This window comes from Pituophis catenifer, unplaced genomic scaffold (assembly GCF_029215685.1).
Source record: "Pituophis catenifer annectens isolate HBS135680 unplaced genomic scaffold, rPitCat1.0.hap2 SCAF_2, whole genome shotgun sequence".
Lineage (NCBI taxonomy): Eukaryota > Metazoa > Chordata > Lepidosauria > Squamata > Colubridae > Pituophis > Pituophis catenifer.
Genome location: NW_027256882.1, coordinates 110,654,728 through 110,670,836, shown reverse-complemented (window position 1 = coordinate 110,670,836; position 16,109 = coordinate 110,654,728). Strand labels below are relative to the sequence as shown.

At 45.5% G+C, this 16,109-nt stretch overlaps 1 protein-coding gene across 1 annotated transcript; it reads right to left on the bottom strand.

The window, feature by feature from the left end:
- Positions 1-1,334: 1,334 nt before the first annotated feature.
- Positions 1,335-7,096, bottom strand: NKX2-5 (NK2 homeobox 5). The gene is made up of 2 exons (XM_070937361.1): positions 6,784-7,096; positions 1,335-2,825 (listed from the first exon to the last, which is right to left on the bottom strand). Exons 1-2 carry the CDS (start codon positions 7,067-7,069, stop codon positions 2,200-2,202), a joined length of 912 nt encoding a protein of 303 aa, XP_070793462.1. The 5' UTR covers positions 7,070-7,096; the 3' UTR covers positions 1,335-2,199.
- Between the last annotated feature and the right edge of the window lie 9,013 nt (positions 7,097-16,109).

Genomic DNA, 16,109 nt, shown 5'->3' with positions numbered 1-16,109 from the left:
GGCTAGAACTTGGATGAAACGCCACCAGGAAATCTCAGGGCTATATGACAATTCCCGGAAGGCGAGTGTGATTACAAGAAGTTTGACTTTATTGTCTTGTTCTTAAAAAAATGAAGAGGGGAGGAGCAATCAGTTTCTTTCGATTGTCGGATAATAAGAGAGACCCGAGAGAAACATCTGTGGGGGAATGACTTGCCTTTAATTACAAGACACAGCATCCTTCACGGTCAGGGGGCCGCTCCCTGGCCAGCTTCTAGGTCAGTTGGCCTTGGTACTCCAACTCCTAGAATGCTCAGCGAACACGACTGGGTTAATTGGAAATGCTGCGATTGGAGCAAAAGGCTCGAGTCTTTTGGACGGGTCCTGATTTGCAAAGACCGCCTCGAAACAGCGTCATTGCCTGTTGTCCCTCCTCAGGCAGAGTACGATCTTCTGGGTGGGTTATTTATTAAATTTATGTGCCGCCCATCGTGTCCAGAGACGACTCTGGGTGGCTTACAAACATTAAAACTACTACACATTAAAATGGGTTAGTAGCCCAAAGAGTAGATCATGTCTGAATAGTGTTATCCGAGTTATTTCATCACTAATGATCTAGGTATCATGATTGGTGCTCTAACAATGGGAGGGAGGATTATAGTGTCAGGCGGCCCTATAGGCTTTGGGTGAGGTCGCTCAAAATGTACCAGTTGGGGATATTGTTTCACTTTTGATGGCTCCGCATATTATGGTGATTAGGTGCTGGTTGCATTAAACTAGCGGTTGGTTAATCTGAACCAACCTGAATAATTTTCGAGAAAAAGTGCATTGGACTCCATTCCCCATTCCAAGGCCCTGCTTATATAGGACCAAAAGCCCTTTTGTGTACAGCCCTTTCGAGCAGAGAGGTATCGACTATGCAGATAGGTCTCTTTGCATACTGATATTTAGGGCCTGCTTCTAAATTAATGGAGTTAATGCTTTTATGCCTGTGATTTCATATAGAGGACACGGCCACCCGCGCGGGTTAAGCCTCTGTGCTACTGTGGTTTTGACTCTATTTCATTGCAAATTCTTTGGAAATTCCAACAGCAGGAGGCCTTGCGGATCTATCTATCTACAGTAAGCAAAAGGAGTAATTACATCCCAAGAAATTCAGTGGGACTTTACAGGCGTTGCGAGTTACAAGAAGCCACCCTTCAGACTGGAGGCGGGATATTTGAGAATCGTCCCTTCATCGCGGCATCTCCCGAAGTGGGGTTGGGGTGGCTTCTCTCACTTTCATTCCAACTAAAAGCAAACTGATTTGCAAATGAGCGCAAGGAAACACATAAAGCAGCCCAAATTCAAGCCACTCTTTTTAATGACAAGACATCAGTTCTTTTTTGTTGGGGTACAGAAACCAACACCCCCTCCCCCATCCCGAAAGAAGTCACCTATACCAACGCCACGGCCGGGCAGTGCATTTCATACTCTCAGCAAACCGATTTAGTGCAGAATTCTACGGGGATCACAACAGCCTGCGCCTTCTCCTGGGGTGGGCCGGGCGGTGGTGCGCAGACCCTCTGCCTCGCATCGCATGGGAAAGCAAGTAGGGCGGCCTTTCAAAGAAAACTAACCAACCAGGAATCGTTCCCGCAAGGCAAAAGCCTACTTGGCAAGCCGGGCTTTTTGAAGAAACGGTGAAAAGAAGTGAGGTGCGCCCGTGTTCTCTGCTGGTATGGAAAAGAAAAGGAAGTCGACTCGATAAAGGTCCTTCGCAGTTTATAGGCAGATTTAGCTATGTTATTTTTAAAAGTGGGAAAGAGGTGCGGATTGGTAAAAGAAACTCTTTCCCCGTTAACGCCAAGCGCTCTGCGACTTCGGGAATCTTTGTAGACGTAACTTCGAAGCGGGAGCGAAGGGACACAGGTCCGGCCACCTCCTGTCTTTGGACCCAGGTGCGATCTACCCAGAACACGGGCCTCCATGAGGCTTCGGTCCTACGGAAATCCGAAGTGACCCGTCGAAAGCTGATGCAGTAGTCGGCGGCCTCAGTTCCGCGTACACCCTCCCCTCCGTGTCCAAGACCTGGAGCACCTCCTCGACCCCACCTAGCGCGGAAAAGGGCGCTCTCTCTCTCGGCTTCTGATATCCGGGACAATGGTGCAGGCCGCTTCTCCGAAGGAGGCGCCGGACTGCATCCAAGTCTGCTCCCGGAAGGCCTCTGGCCCTCTGACCCTACCAGGCTCGGATGCCATGCAACGCGGAAAGGCCGCCGTTCCCTTGCGGGATGGACGTCTGCACCGGGTTCAAGTCCCCCACGCTGAAGTTCATGAAGTTGCCGGCGGCGGCCGAAGGCTGGACGCTCTGCACGGCCGGATAGCTGCAACTGTAGCTGGCGTTGCAGGCCCCAGTGCCTCCGCCGCCGCCGCCGTAGCCGCCGTAGGCCGGGTAGGCGTTGTAGCTGTAGGGGTTGAGGCTGACGTTGTAGGGAGAGCTGTAAGGGGACGAGTCGCCCAGGCAGGGCTTCCCGTCGCGAACCAAGACCGGCACAGCTATCCGGCGAGGCGGCGGGATGCTGCCCACCAGCTCCAGGCTCTGATCCTGCCTTTGCCTCTTGCACTTGTAGCGGCGGTTCTGGAACCAGATCTTCACCTGGGTGGAGGTGAGCTTCAGCACGTTGGCCAAGTGGTCCCTCTCCGGGGCCGAGAGGTATTTCTGCTGCTTGAAGCGGCGCTCCAGCTCGTAGACTTGCGCTTGCGAGAAAAGCACCCGGGGTTTCCGCCTCTTCCTCTGCCGGGGCCGCTCCGCCTCTTCGGCGTCCCGCTTCTCCTGCTCCAGCGATTTCGAGAGGACGCAGAGCTCTGCGGGGAGGCAAAAACAGACAAACCGAACCGGCGATCAGAGGGGTGGAGGCGAGAGCAGCTTTAGGAAGCAACATTCGCCCGCCCGCGGCCGCTTTTGTCCCCTGCCGGGCCCGGTGAGGCTTCCCTTTCCTTCGCTTTGGTTTGATGGTATTTAGCGCTCTCTGGATGAATGATAACCGGCACTAAGAGTCCCTAATCTTACATCTCAGGCTGGCCGTGGCCGCCACCCCATCACTGAGCATTCCTAGTCTAACCTTCTGACGATTTCTCGGTTTGCTTTGAACGCTTTTGTTCTCTTCTGTCTCCCCTGAGCTGTCGAAACTAGGGATGTTTAAAAGTAACTCTACATTATTCCAGTAGAACTCCAAAGTAAATTGCATACATTCCTCCCCTAAAATTGCAGATCCAAGGACAATTATAAGTCAATAAAGATGGCCTGATTTGAGTCGATAGTATTCATTAAAACAGAAATGAGACCCCCCCTCCCCCCACACACATAGGCGTCCCTTAGATGTGTTTTGGAGCCAATTCAATTAACACAGAAATATTGAGACATGTATGCCTGGAAAGTACTAACATCCTTCGAAGTTCAATAGAAGTTGCACTATGTAATCCTACCGATAAGAAGTCTATTTAATATGAGAGCCACAGATCAAACAAAGTAAGGGAGTAAATGAAGTGAGAGATAATTTCTGACTTCCCCAGCTGAAGAAAATTGAGAGGTTCAAGTGCTTAACTTTGGTTGATTTGCTCCCACAGAAACTGGCCTGTGTGGGTCAGGAAAATAACCCTTCAATCTATAAAAATTCTGGAAACAATCTCTATGGAAATTCCTAGGATTTATTCCACCAAATAAAAATGATTTGGGCAAAAATAAGGGAGAAAAAGGATTTCTCCAGTCTAATTTCCAAGCAAGGCTGAGAACTGAAATATTTGTAATTCCTTCCAGACCATAGATGCCTAAAGTTATTTGCAACTACAACCATTAATTGTTACTGTGATTATAAGTAAGAAGCCTTATCAAATTCAACCAGCTGCATTAAATAATTCAGTCAATAAAAAAGACCAGGATTCTATTTCCCTATTATTATTTATACTTGAAAGATACTTTTGCTGTATGCTGTGTGTATCCAGCCAATTGTAGCTAACAAACAATTATCTAAAATTAAACAACCCAACTCACTCTGTCCAATATGTGAATTGAATTTAGGCATGGATTTTAGTTTGAATACTCCCAGAAACAAACTGAAATTAGCAGAACTTTTTTTCACTTCAGATACAAATGAAATGAAATTACAGATAATGGGAAAAAATAGATAGAAGGACCTTTCAACCTCCAGTCTTGTGAACATTTACTTGAAAGTAAAATGGTTTGAAATCAATGCAAATGAAGGACTACTAAATATTAAACTCGTTTTTAATTGCATATAGGCCCATCGTGGTTCTTCTTCTGTTTTGTTAATTTCTGTAGTTTAAAGTATATGCATAATGGGACCCACATAGTTTTTTTTTTTTTGCTGAAGCCTAGGGCTTATACCAGGATAAATATACAAAGTCAAGATGCTGGGTATTTTCCAGAAGCAAAGTCACACCATTAATTTCTGAGAAGTGAGAGGAGAATGAAGGAATTAAGGATTTCCTTCCTTCCAACCAAGAGATAGGTCACCTGAACAGGGATATTCCTTTCACCAGTTATCAGCTCAATGGGTGCTATTTCAGTACAGACTGCAAATAAATCAGTAAAGAGAAAGTTGGTAACTACTTTAAACTGGAAATAGAGGACTGAGGACCCTGAATGCCATGTAGACTTTTTTTTCTATTTTACTCCATGGTAGAGGAGATTGCTAATTAAAAAGTTCATAGACAATTCAGTTGATTTTGCTTAAGGGTCACTGAAAAGGGGCATTCTAGCCAGGTGTTTGGAGCCAGCACTGAAAGACACAGACCAGCTCTAATTCCTCATGAACAAATTATCTCCTGCCAACAGAACAAGGTAAATGCTCTGATGGTTGAATATTCTCACTTTGAAAGGTTAAACACCCTGAAATATCCAATGGGAAGGATCCTTGATTCATTTTCCAATAGAGATTAAATCAACATCTCTAGTGATTTTGGGAGGTTGATCCCCACTGCCATACATTCCATTGGAATACTATTGGTCTCTCCCCACCTTACGTGGAAAGAGGTTGGGGTCCTCTCCAAGCGAGTGTGTAGAAGATGGCAGTTTAAGGGATCAAAAAATGGGATCCAAGTTCAGCTTGACTCCAATAACCTTGGGAGCAAGATTAATGCCAGAAAAGAATTGCTCCAAAAGAACTTTGAACATTTGTATTCTCCTGGCTTGATGACCTCAAAATTTCACTCCATCTCAGGTGGAGATACTTAGCATATTTGCCCAGGAATCTGTTCCAGGAAAATCCAGTTCATGAGAATTATTTTTTTCTTTCTTGTATTTATTGTAGTAGTTCGGAGAGAAAATCTGTCTCCAAAGTCTCAAGATATCTTTAGAGGCCAGAGAACAAAGTGAGAACCATGTTCAAAGCAAGGCAGTGTTACAATTCGCAAACCCATTCCTGTGTATTCAGAAGCAAACCCCATTGAGATCAGTTGGACCGCAGGTTAGAAAATAGAACTTATTCTCAACAGGATGCAAATTTAAGACATTTTCAGCCATGAGTGAATCCAAAGAATTCAATAGATTTGCTTCTCAGTAGAAATAACCAGTTTCATACTACAAATGTTTTGATGGATCTATTGTGAACCCTGAGTATACTATATATCCTACTCTGGAAGGAGAGCTTAGCAGTAAACACTTAGTAACAATAACATAACTAAACTCAGCTGTTTAAATAGGTTCATGCTTAATAAAAACAAAAAGTAGCTTTCATTGAATTTTGAAGAATGAAAAACCATAGTGTTGCTTAAAGTATTCATATTAGCCCTTCAACTATTTGGGGGGCTTAGCTAAAATGAGATGAAGGGATTTGGAGGTGGTGAGGTGTCCCTGTAGTTTCTAAATACTTGGGCATTGCCTACACATCTTTGAATGTCAGTCCCATTGTAGCCGAATAGATGTTGTATTTGTAGGATCAGAATTTTTGAACAAGGACTCAGGACGGACTCAATAAGGTAATTTAAGGGAAGACATTTTGTCTCCAATATATTCTGACTTCAAGGGAATGAAAGACTAATTTATTCTTGGATAATTAACCTTTAAAATGGGAAAAGGAGTTTATCTAAGATCCACTGGGATTAAGATAATGTCAGAAGAGAATATTTTTTTCTGTCTAAAATTTTCTTGGGTAGTCATTCCAAATTCTGGATAATCTTCCTTTCATATAAATATGGTAAGATTGAACTACTCTCAAGGGCTGTTGTAAGGACTGCACTAAAGGAGGGAGATGAAAGCCATTTTCAAGAGCTATGGTAGTATTAGGTGTTGTCCTAATTAAGTATATTTTTTCCGCATCAGCGGTATTAATCTTACACAGTGTACTTAGATTGTCACCAATTACTAGTCACAAAAAACAGCAAGTCATCTACATAGGAGTCTAAGGATATTGATATGGGGGGGGGGAGGGGTGAGACGTTGCCATGACCACCCCCCTAAACAAACTATACAAGACCGAACACAATCGAAGGCGTCTTCTTCAATGCTCCACTTAAAATCCCCCCCCCCCCAGCCACCAGAAGTCGACCGCCATCCACGTAGGGTTACTGTTCCCTCCTAACCTTCCTATATAGTCTCTCTTCGTCCGGAGCGGCAACACTCAGCAAGGCAGAGGCGGGTTCAAGGCTCCCATTCACTTGCTTGCTTGGCCCGCAGACACCACCCCGGACGTGCCCTCCTCGGAAGAGCCGTTCTTCCCCAGGGATCCGCCTTGGCAGAGGATGCTTCGGCCCCGCAACACGGGCGGAGGATCCGCGCTGACCTCCCCCCCCACCCCACGGTTACCTTTTTTGCTCTCTTTCGGCTCCTTGCTCGGTTCGATCTCCACGTAGCTCTTGGCGAAGAAAGGGCCGGGAAAAGTGCTGCCGCTGCCTTTGGCCAGGCCGGCCGGGGCCTCGGCGAGAGGGGCGTCCTCTGCCGGGTAGGACTCTTGCTTGAAGGTGGCCAGCATGCAGGAGGAGGGCGAGCCCAAGGTCGAGAGCTCCAGGGACGCCAGGCCGCTGGGATGCTGCTCCAGACTCAAGATATCCTTGACCGAGAAAGGCGTGCTGGTCACAGGGCTGGGGAACATGGTGGGCGCTGCAGCGGAGCTGCGGCCGGTGCCCCCCGCGAGCGCCGGCTTCCGAAGGGCGCCGCGCCGGCCAAGCGCCCAGCCTTGGCTTGTGGTCTGGAGGCAGGTAGGGAGGCGGGACCCCGAGGAGGAGGAGGAGGGACCCTGCCCTTGGGGAGCCTTCTCATTGGTCCGCCCGGACGCCACGGCCGGCGAGGGGCAGCTTGCCCGACCCACCTAATATAGGCATGGAGGTCCGCGAAGCGCCGCCGAAGGAAAAAGGCAGGAGCGCCGGCTTTGGCCGCGTCTCCTGTCGGCGGAGAGGCCTCTTGTGTACTAAAACTCTGCGTTCCGCCATCCATCACGCCGTCAGGCCAGATAAACACGCCGCGAGCAAAGCCTCAGGCGAAGGCGCTGGCCTGAATGTCAAAGAGAGCTGGGAGCGGAGGCAAGCAGAGGCTGCCTCTTTTTTCCCTCACGGCCCTCGATCGGGGAATCCGGCGGGTGTGGGGTGCGGGGACTGGCTGGAGCCTCAACGACCAGCTCCTCTCACTCCCACCCCCGCCCCGAAGCAGCCTCCGGAGACGGCCTGCACTGCCCCGCTGGCTTTGCCGCCTTTTCTTCCTCTGCGGAAGAGCGGGGCAGAAAGCCGGCCGGCCCGAGACAGCCCACTCCCTGAGGCGACTCAGGTTCCCCTGGGTAAGGGAGGAAGGCTTTGGAAAGGCTGCCTTTCCTTTACGTTCATCATCCACATAGCAATCCGTCCCTTTATTTCTTTTATTTTTTTTAAAAAAGATTTGTATTTAGCCTCCTCGAACGGCTTAATGGGAAGGCGCGGTGAGAATTCTGCACATGAGCCGCGGGAATACAGACCCTCGCAACCCTCCAAGGCTCACAGCGCTTACTCCCTCGGGGCGCACTACTTCTTTACCGGCGCGTTCAACTTCTAAGCCCTTCAGGAAGCCTTAGGCCAGACTCCTCTTAGCTGAAGCCATCCGGCTCGCCCGGGGTCAGGGTTGATGACCTTACCTGGCCTGGCCGCCGCCGTGGTGAAGCATTGTGTCCCCCCACCCACCCCCACGGCGTCTTCCCCGCCGCCCTTTCTCGAAGACACCCTGTGGCTTACCGAAAGAGACGCAAGCTGAATCTCTGAGCCGCGGAGAGGGGAGAGCAGCTGCCGTATTGGAGGCGCTGGGCTTTTGACAGAAAAATTGGCCCCGCTAAACTTGGACACTCGTCGAGGAGCCCAGCACTAGGCCTGCAGCCCCCCCCCCGCCCCCCCGCTGCCCCGCTTCAGTCCGGCTCTGGCTGAAGTCGGGCTTTTGCTGGAAGGAAAGCAGGGCCATGAAAAAAACACTCGCCTCCCTAGCCCGCAGTCCGGACTGGACCAACGGAGAGAAGGGAGAGGGACCGGCGCCATCCAGGGGAAGGCCGGTCTTCGTTTCCCTCTTTAACTTGGAAAGGCCTGATAAAAGCAGGGCCGGCCAGCGGTGGAGGAGCGTTGCTTGCTCCCGGTCCTTCTAGCGGAGGGAAAACGGGGGACAGGAGCAGACTCCATCCGGACCCGTCGAGGGTCAGTGCGGGCGCAGCATTCGGGTCGGATGGGGGAGATTTTCGCTCAAAGTTTCCTCAAGAGCCTCTTGCCCAGGTGGAAAGAGCTTGCTTTCTTTTCAAGGGTCTCTCTCTCGCTCTCTCTCTCGCCCTCAGAGGGATCAATAACTCGTGCCGCCCGCTAGACCCCTTTCCACCGGGCGCCTGCTTCTTTTGGGAGGGAAGACCCAGGAATTGCCCAGCGCGCGGGGGGGGGGGGCTGGAGGGGGACCGGGAAGCTGTTCTTTTCGGCACAGCTAAAGCGGCCGGAGAGGCAGCGACCCGGGATGAGGCAGCTCTCATACTCTCTTCCTGGCATCTCTCGATTTCGCAATCACCCCGGAACCTTCAGCCGCCGCCAATTTTGCACATTTCGGGATTATCCCGTTTGAATGAGGTGAAGGACCACCGGTGCCTTCGGTTGGAAGCAAATGCCTTCCGGTTTACTGAGTCAGAACCTTATATGTACACCATGATTTCGAAGTAAATCACACATTTTCTATTTCAACAAATATAATGGAAGCATAAAATAACAATCTCTCTCTCTCTCTCTCCCTCCCTCCCTCCCTCCCTCCCTCCAACTCTTATATATTATTAATCAGTTAACAAATAACCCAGATGAAATCACATTAAAACTAACCAGATTTAATACGTTGGGCAAATACTGCCCCTAGTTTTATAAAGTATCGTAGTTTTCCATGTCTCATATTTCCCTGTAGCACAGCGTAAGGGGTGCATCTCAGTTGCCTGGAAAAAAAATATTGTGCAATAGTAGGTAAAATTCAGTCAGTCAGTCTTCAGTCCTGGTGGTTTCTAGATCATGTTCTTGCTGAGGGTTTTTTTTGGTAGCAATACAGAAAGTACTGGTTATTGCTGCCTTGTGAGTCTACCTTCCCCCCCACCCCACCCCCGAATGTCCTATTGTAGTTTACAGCACTGGGATTTCCTGGTGGTCTCCTAGCCAAGTACTAACTAAGCTCCACCCTCTTTAGCTTCTGAGCACAGGAATGGCTGACCAGATTTGTTGCCTGCTGAAACTGCATGTGGTGCAAGGAGGAGGAAATTGTAAGTGAACCCCCCCCTCCCCAAACACACACACATTACACAGATGGAAGCTGGGATGCAACTGAGGGCAGGGCCAGCCTTCTGCTTTATAGTCCCCTTTTTTCTAAATGTGGCTGTCCAGACACTTTTCCCTCCACACCCTATTGATTGAACACAATTGAGCACTCTGCAGTCTTGTAGATATATCTGTAGCTGCAAGTTCTATTTATTTCAATTGATCCAGAGTGTTTATATATGCCTCACTTCACCAATGTATATCCAATTCTATATGATTATTTATTTATTAAATTTGTTTGCTGCCCTTCTCGTCACAAGGTGATTGGGGGGGGCACCTTGATGATTACAATACCTTTTAACTGATTGTAGGTTCTATCAGTTTTTTTAAACTATTATTTCAGAAATTGGAGAAAGACACAGGGCCAGTAATACAAGGACATGAGGATGGTGGTGAAAGTTTATTCGAATTCCAGGAGCATTAATAAGCAGAGAAAATTATTAACCAGGGTAAGATTATTTTTCTCCTAGAAATAAATTGACCATCAGTCCATCTTCATGCTGTGGAAATCATCCCATCTTTTTGCTTGTTTGTTCTATTGTTGCTATTTGACCTTCTCCCTTAGACATGCAACAGGAGCAATTGAGCAGGGATCCTCAGCCTTATCTGAGACTAATTGTTTCCAGAAGGGTTATGGCTTTGGACATTATCTCACTCCTTCTTGCTCTCTATCCATTTCCCCTGCCCCAGTCCCCACCTCCCCCACAGCCATCTATGACTCCCAGTTGTATTTAAAGACTGATTTTTGATCTGCAATTTGTAAGTCTTTACTGAAAAGTGATTCTCTGGGGAAGGGAAGGGAAGGGAAGGGAAGGGAAGGGAAGGGAAGGGAAGGGAAGGAAGGAAGGAAGGAAGGAAGGAAGGAAGGAAGGAAGGAAGGAAGCTGACCAGTTGGGTTGTAGGTGGCCTAGTCAGAAATCTGTCTCTCTCCTGTCCTCTCCCCAACCTCAACTCCCTAAGCAAGGAATTCATTTTATCTCACAAGAAAATGGAAGTGGCAACATCCGATTCAATTAAAATTCTTGCCCTAGGAAGGTTTTTGGGGATGGTATATCAGATCCAAACTCTGTGATGACAGTTTGAGAGATTAGTCTGTATACAGAAACCCAAAATATAAGGCTGAGGCAAAAAAGAAGAGGAGGGGAATTAGTAGATCGGCCTCTTTACTGTTTGAGTTCCCTTTCTTCCTACCTTATTGTATTTCAATAACTTAAGTAGATTCTTTTCTTGTGTTTCTATAAATTAGATCTCAAGTAGAGCAAATTCAATAGCATTTTTACACTGTATTCCAATCCAAATGTAGGCAGAAACAGCTTTTATTGGGACACTGAATATAATTTTCAATGAAGTCTTATAAAATATTTTGGTATCTTAGAAGATTTTTTTTCTTTTTTTCTTATAATGCATTTGCTGGGATATCTCAAGTTATTTTTGCTTCCAAAGCATCATGTTAAACTATAGCAGAATGCATTAATCAATTTTTGGCTGAAATCTATACCTTTGATTAATAACGTATGTTTAATTGGGTCACTTCTTTTTCTGAGATAACACAAATAATGGTAGTTTTGTATCTTTATGTATAAGCAGATGTGAATCCTAAAAATGTCAGACATTGAAAGACTGAGCAAAAAGGCCTATTTTTATTGGTAGCCAAAGCACACCCTATGGTCAGGATCTGTGCCATTTCTCCTCCCCCCCCTGGGGATTGTGCTGAAGAAAGTTAAGTCTGATATTTTGCTTACTTGAGGCAACCTACTCCCCAGTTGTAGTTTTCAAGAATGAAAGAATTTCCTAAATTGTGGTTTGATATCAAGTCTTAGAAGGTAAGGAGCCTTTTGTGTTTTCAAAGGAAAAGGGCTGGTTGTACAACAGTTGGGGAAAACTTGCATGTGAATGGGCATTTTTAAAATTAACTTATCCCTTTAAACAGGTAGGTGGCATATCTAGGAGGTCCATTTATTTCAGCAATCCCAAATTTGCCTGTTTCAAATTCCTTTCCCTGCTTCTCCCCAGTGCAGTTTAGACTTGCAATTGTCATCTCCTGTGGATTAATCGCAAGGAGAAAAAGTCTGTGGTAATAGTCCAAGGAGGGAATCAACTTTAATGATGATCCAAAACTGTTAATTACACCTAAGTGAAATAGTAACACAAAGACCGTCCTGTCCTTGGAGACAGGCCTGTGATAAATTGTTGATGATGATTACTATTAATAATTAATATTATATTTTGTACAGAAAGCTTTGTAATAGTTAACATACTTGTTCTCACACAATAAAAGGCAGGATGTTGTACAATAATTTAAATTATTTGAAAATAGATCCGGAAATGAAATTAGAGAAAAGGTGAAATTGTCATAATTATCCCATTCTGAGAATGAATTTTAACTCAAAACACCCCCATTATGGTTGTATAGCTTTCAGTTTTATTAGCACACCAATGCTGCATTATGTATTATTTATAAGAGCAAATCATTTCTCAGAAACAAGCTGCACCTGACATGCTTTCAAAACTTGACTCCTAGATTTAAAGACATTCTGCCTCTTGATGCTGAGGCCACAACTTTAAACAGCCTACACTACTCTGAATTCTCTTCAGACAATGTTTAACATCACTCCTATGAAAATGCTCAGGAACCTAAGAAAACATGCTTAGCCCTTTGTAATATAATAGAGGATTGCCTGACTATTGAGATTTGTATAACAATTCTGGCTCCCTTCGTTATTTCTTGCTTAAGTTATCATCTAAGATAACGCGTTAATTGTTTGACTACAACCTCAATTAAGTCACCGTGTTGTGATTTCCAAGCAGTCACTATTTAGGGAGAGTGGAAAGGGAAAAAAAAGAACCACCCAGAGGGACGGAGCCGCGATTCCTTAAACGACGGTGAGATACACGTAATCTGATCTACTGTGATCTACTGTGTTGGGCGCTGCTGCTTTCTGCGGCGCTTGCGCTGCTGCTGGAACGGCCAACGCTTCACAGCAGAGCAAAACACAGCGTAAGAAACGGCGATAAGGCCAGGAATTCAACAAGTATATCTACACAAGCACATTTATTTATATAAGGTGCACCTCCAGCACGGATTAACAACGGCGGGAGCTGCACCCAAAGGCCATTTGGGAGGCCGGCGGATGGCTCCGACGGATCTCCCTCCCCTTTGGTCCTGGGCGTGTCACTAAATCTGCCCAGGCTCGCGCCCATAAAGCCATTATTAATGCTCCACCTCGGCGTCGGTGGGAATCCCCGCTCGGTCGGAGAGGTGGGGGTGGGGGGGGGAGAGAGAAGGGGTGGACACAGGCGGGAGTGGAGCGCCGATGATTAATGGGCCGCTAAGGCGAAGCTGTTCCCGCCGGCCTCCATTCGTTTAATGCAGCCGGGAGCCACGGCTCGTTATCCGGCGCTTTATCTCCCATTGAGCTCCCTCTGCTAATACTCCAAATGGCCGCTTTCGCCTCGCCCTGTTTACAGCCCCCTTCGACGGACGCCCCCCTGATGAATTGACATTAGCACTTTTTCGCACTCCTGTGTCAACAAAAAAGAACTGCAGGGCTGCAATAATGGCGGGAAAAGCAAACACTCGGCCGACCAGATCGAGCGCGTCTGCTCTGTGTCCGCCTGATGGATGAGCCAAGCCTGACAGGCTGCAGCTCGGGGCCTGGCCTTGCACGGCGCACCACAGCGCGGTGGGAGGACGGAGAAGGGGACCGCCGGCCATTTGGCTGCTGCGGGCTGGGAGACGGATCCCCTCTGGGGCGCTGGAAAATGGCAGGGCGTCTCCGCGCTTGAGCCCTCCCCGTGAGGGTGCAAGGCAGGCAGATGGGCGGGGAGGCAGCCTGTCAAATATGGATCCACAAGGCCGCGGCCTTTGCCCTCCACCCATCCGCCTCCAGGCTGCCATCTTTTTCCTACTGCAGGGCCGCTCCCTTAGGCCTTCTTTCCAGCACTACTTCACCTTCCCTCCTAGTCTGCGCAAAAAAAAAAAGGGGGGGGGCGTTTTCTGTTTCTTCACCAAATCAAAGAACAACAGTGGAAAAGGGGGGAAATTAAAGATGCAGATACTGCAACTGGAAGATAGTTAAAGACTTGTTGGGCTGGATTGGGGTTGCCATTCCTAGTGTCCTTACTAATCTAATTAAAAAAAATGTGGAGAGAATGGAAGAACAGGCAATTGGCCTCTTTAAGGACGCTTCTAAAGATACTATAGACATAATTGGCCATGTGGGAGGAGAGAGAAAGTGAGGGGAAACGATTGGGATAATCAATAGTTAAAGAAAATAAGTGGTATAATAGAATGCCTCAACCCTAATCTCCCTTTAGTATCACATCTCAGAATTAGGGGGGGGGACTATACTTACAATGGACCAACATATTGGTTATCAAGAATGTAATTTTAAATAATTTAACTGTTTTAACTTTAAAGAATTTAGTTGCTATTTTTTCCTCTGTAGGAGCCCATGGGGGTGGGGAGAACCTAAAAAGCTCTTTGCGTATGAGTTAAGATATGGAACAGAATGCAGAAGAAAACTTTTTAAAAATCTGATTTTTAACTTTTATTTCTAATTTTTAGCTTTTATTTCTGTATTAATTTATACACTGATGCTTTTCTTAAGTAATCAGAGGATCTATAAACACTGTAATTTAGCTTTCCCACAAGTGCTAGGCATGTTTAAGTAGACATGCCTACTTTAAGTAGTTTTGGAAAGTGTTTTGTATTTTATAGGCAAAACCAAAACAGTTATTTTAAATTTATTTCTAAAACTTATTCACTATTGAAACAAGCATGAATTTATTTATAGATTTTTGAAAAACTGAAAATTTGTCAAGATTCATAATTTATACTTAAAGTTCAAACGTCAATAAATTGAGCTTTGTCAAGATTGATTGCAATATTTAATAATAGATTAAAAGATGAAATGGTTTCATTTGAAAAGATTCTCTAATTAATTCAGCAGATTTAAATGTGAGTGCCTGTAACATCTGAAGCTATTAAGTACTATTCAAAATATTGTTTCTAAAGTGATGTTCTTGAACAACTATTTGTGCCAGAAATATTTGCTATATACAAATACAAATAATTATAAACTTATGATTAATTACTTTTAAAATATGTTTATGAACCCCAGCAAAAGTTAAGGACAACTGCGACAACCTAGTCCTAGGCATATTTAGTAAAATAAACTAATTTGACTTACATGGAATTTACTTGAATATATATAGATATTGCAGATTGAATGCAATACTTAAAGCAATATTTAAAAGATTTTTTTTCTTGAAGAGGGAAAACTTAAAACTACACTTTGTTTTCAGATGATTGATCTAATTCCCCATGGGAGAAAGATTGCTAGCTATGTTCTGGAACCATGAGCAATCTGCCCAAGGTCTCTGTTTATAAACTTTGAGTTTCTGATACCTTGGCACTAATTGAGCACTAGCACTTCAAGTGTTGTGGGTGTATTAAGAGCTAGGATTCCAGCAACAGGCTATTAGCAGTTCCTTGAGTAAATCTTTGCAGATTTCCTCCTGCTTCCTCTGCCTGGGCTTCCTCCCCCTTTCTTAACTGCAGAACTAGCAGAGAAAATGGTCTTGTTGACATTGCTCCTGGCTTCTTAACACTTTAGAGGATGAGAGGCGCCAGTTCAAATGCACTGCACTTTAGCTTGCACTATACCTGCTCACAGCTTATATCCATCAACAAATACTAGCCCATATTGGGCACAGATGACAACAATATATACCAGAGAGAAATTAGTCCGTAACAGCTTCGTACCATTTTGACCAAAGAGCTGATCTAAGAGGTTATATTTCTACTACTCTCAGGCTATTTTTTTTTTTATCTCTGAAATATTTTGAAGATTCTGAAAAAGGATAAACTATAGAAAAATAGGAAAAAAAGACAATGGTTTGCTGTGAAATCTATGGATAAAACTTTTTATTCTCATATTGTCAGTCAATAAATATAGCAACATGCAAATCTGAAAGAACAAATATTTTCAAGTGTATAATTAAAAAGAAATCTTCATATTGTATCTTCTGAGAAAACCCAATTGAAAGGCTCCTATCTGATTGTAGGACAAATATTTTTTTATAAATAAACCATTCCCTTCCTGACCTAGGGATCCGTAGAGTGAGAGAGTTCTCCTTGCTGAAAAATAAGAGCATGTTTTTTGGTCTGTATGAGTCTGGCAGCCCTATAAGGTTGAGAAGCAGCATTGCATTAGATGTACCTTGGTGCAGTTGGAAAGGACTCTCAAATATTTATTTATTTATTTATTTATTTATTTATTTATTTATTTATTTATTGCGATTTATATGCCGCCTTTCTCCCTAGGGACTCAAGGCGGCTTACAAAAT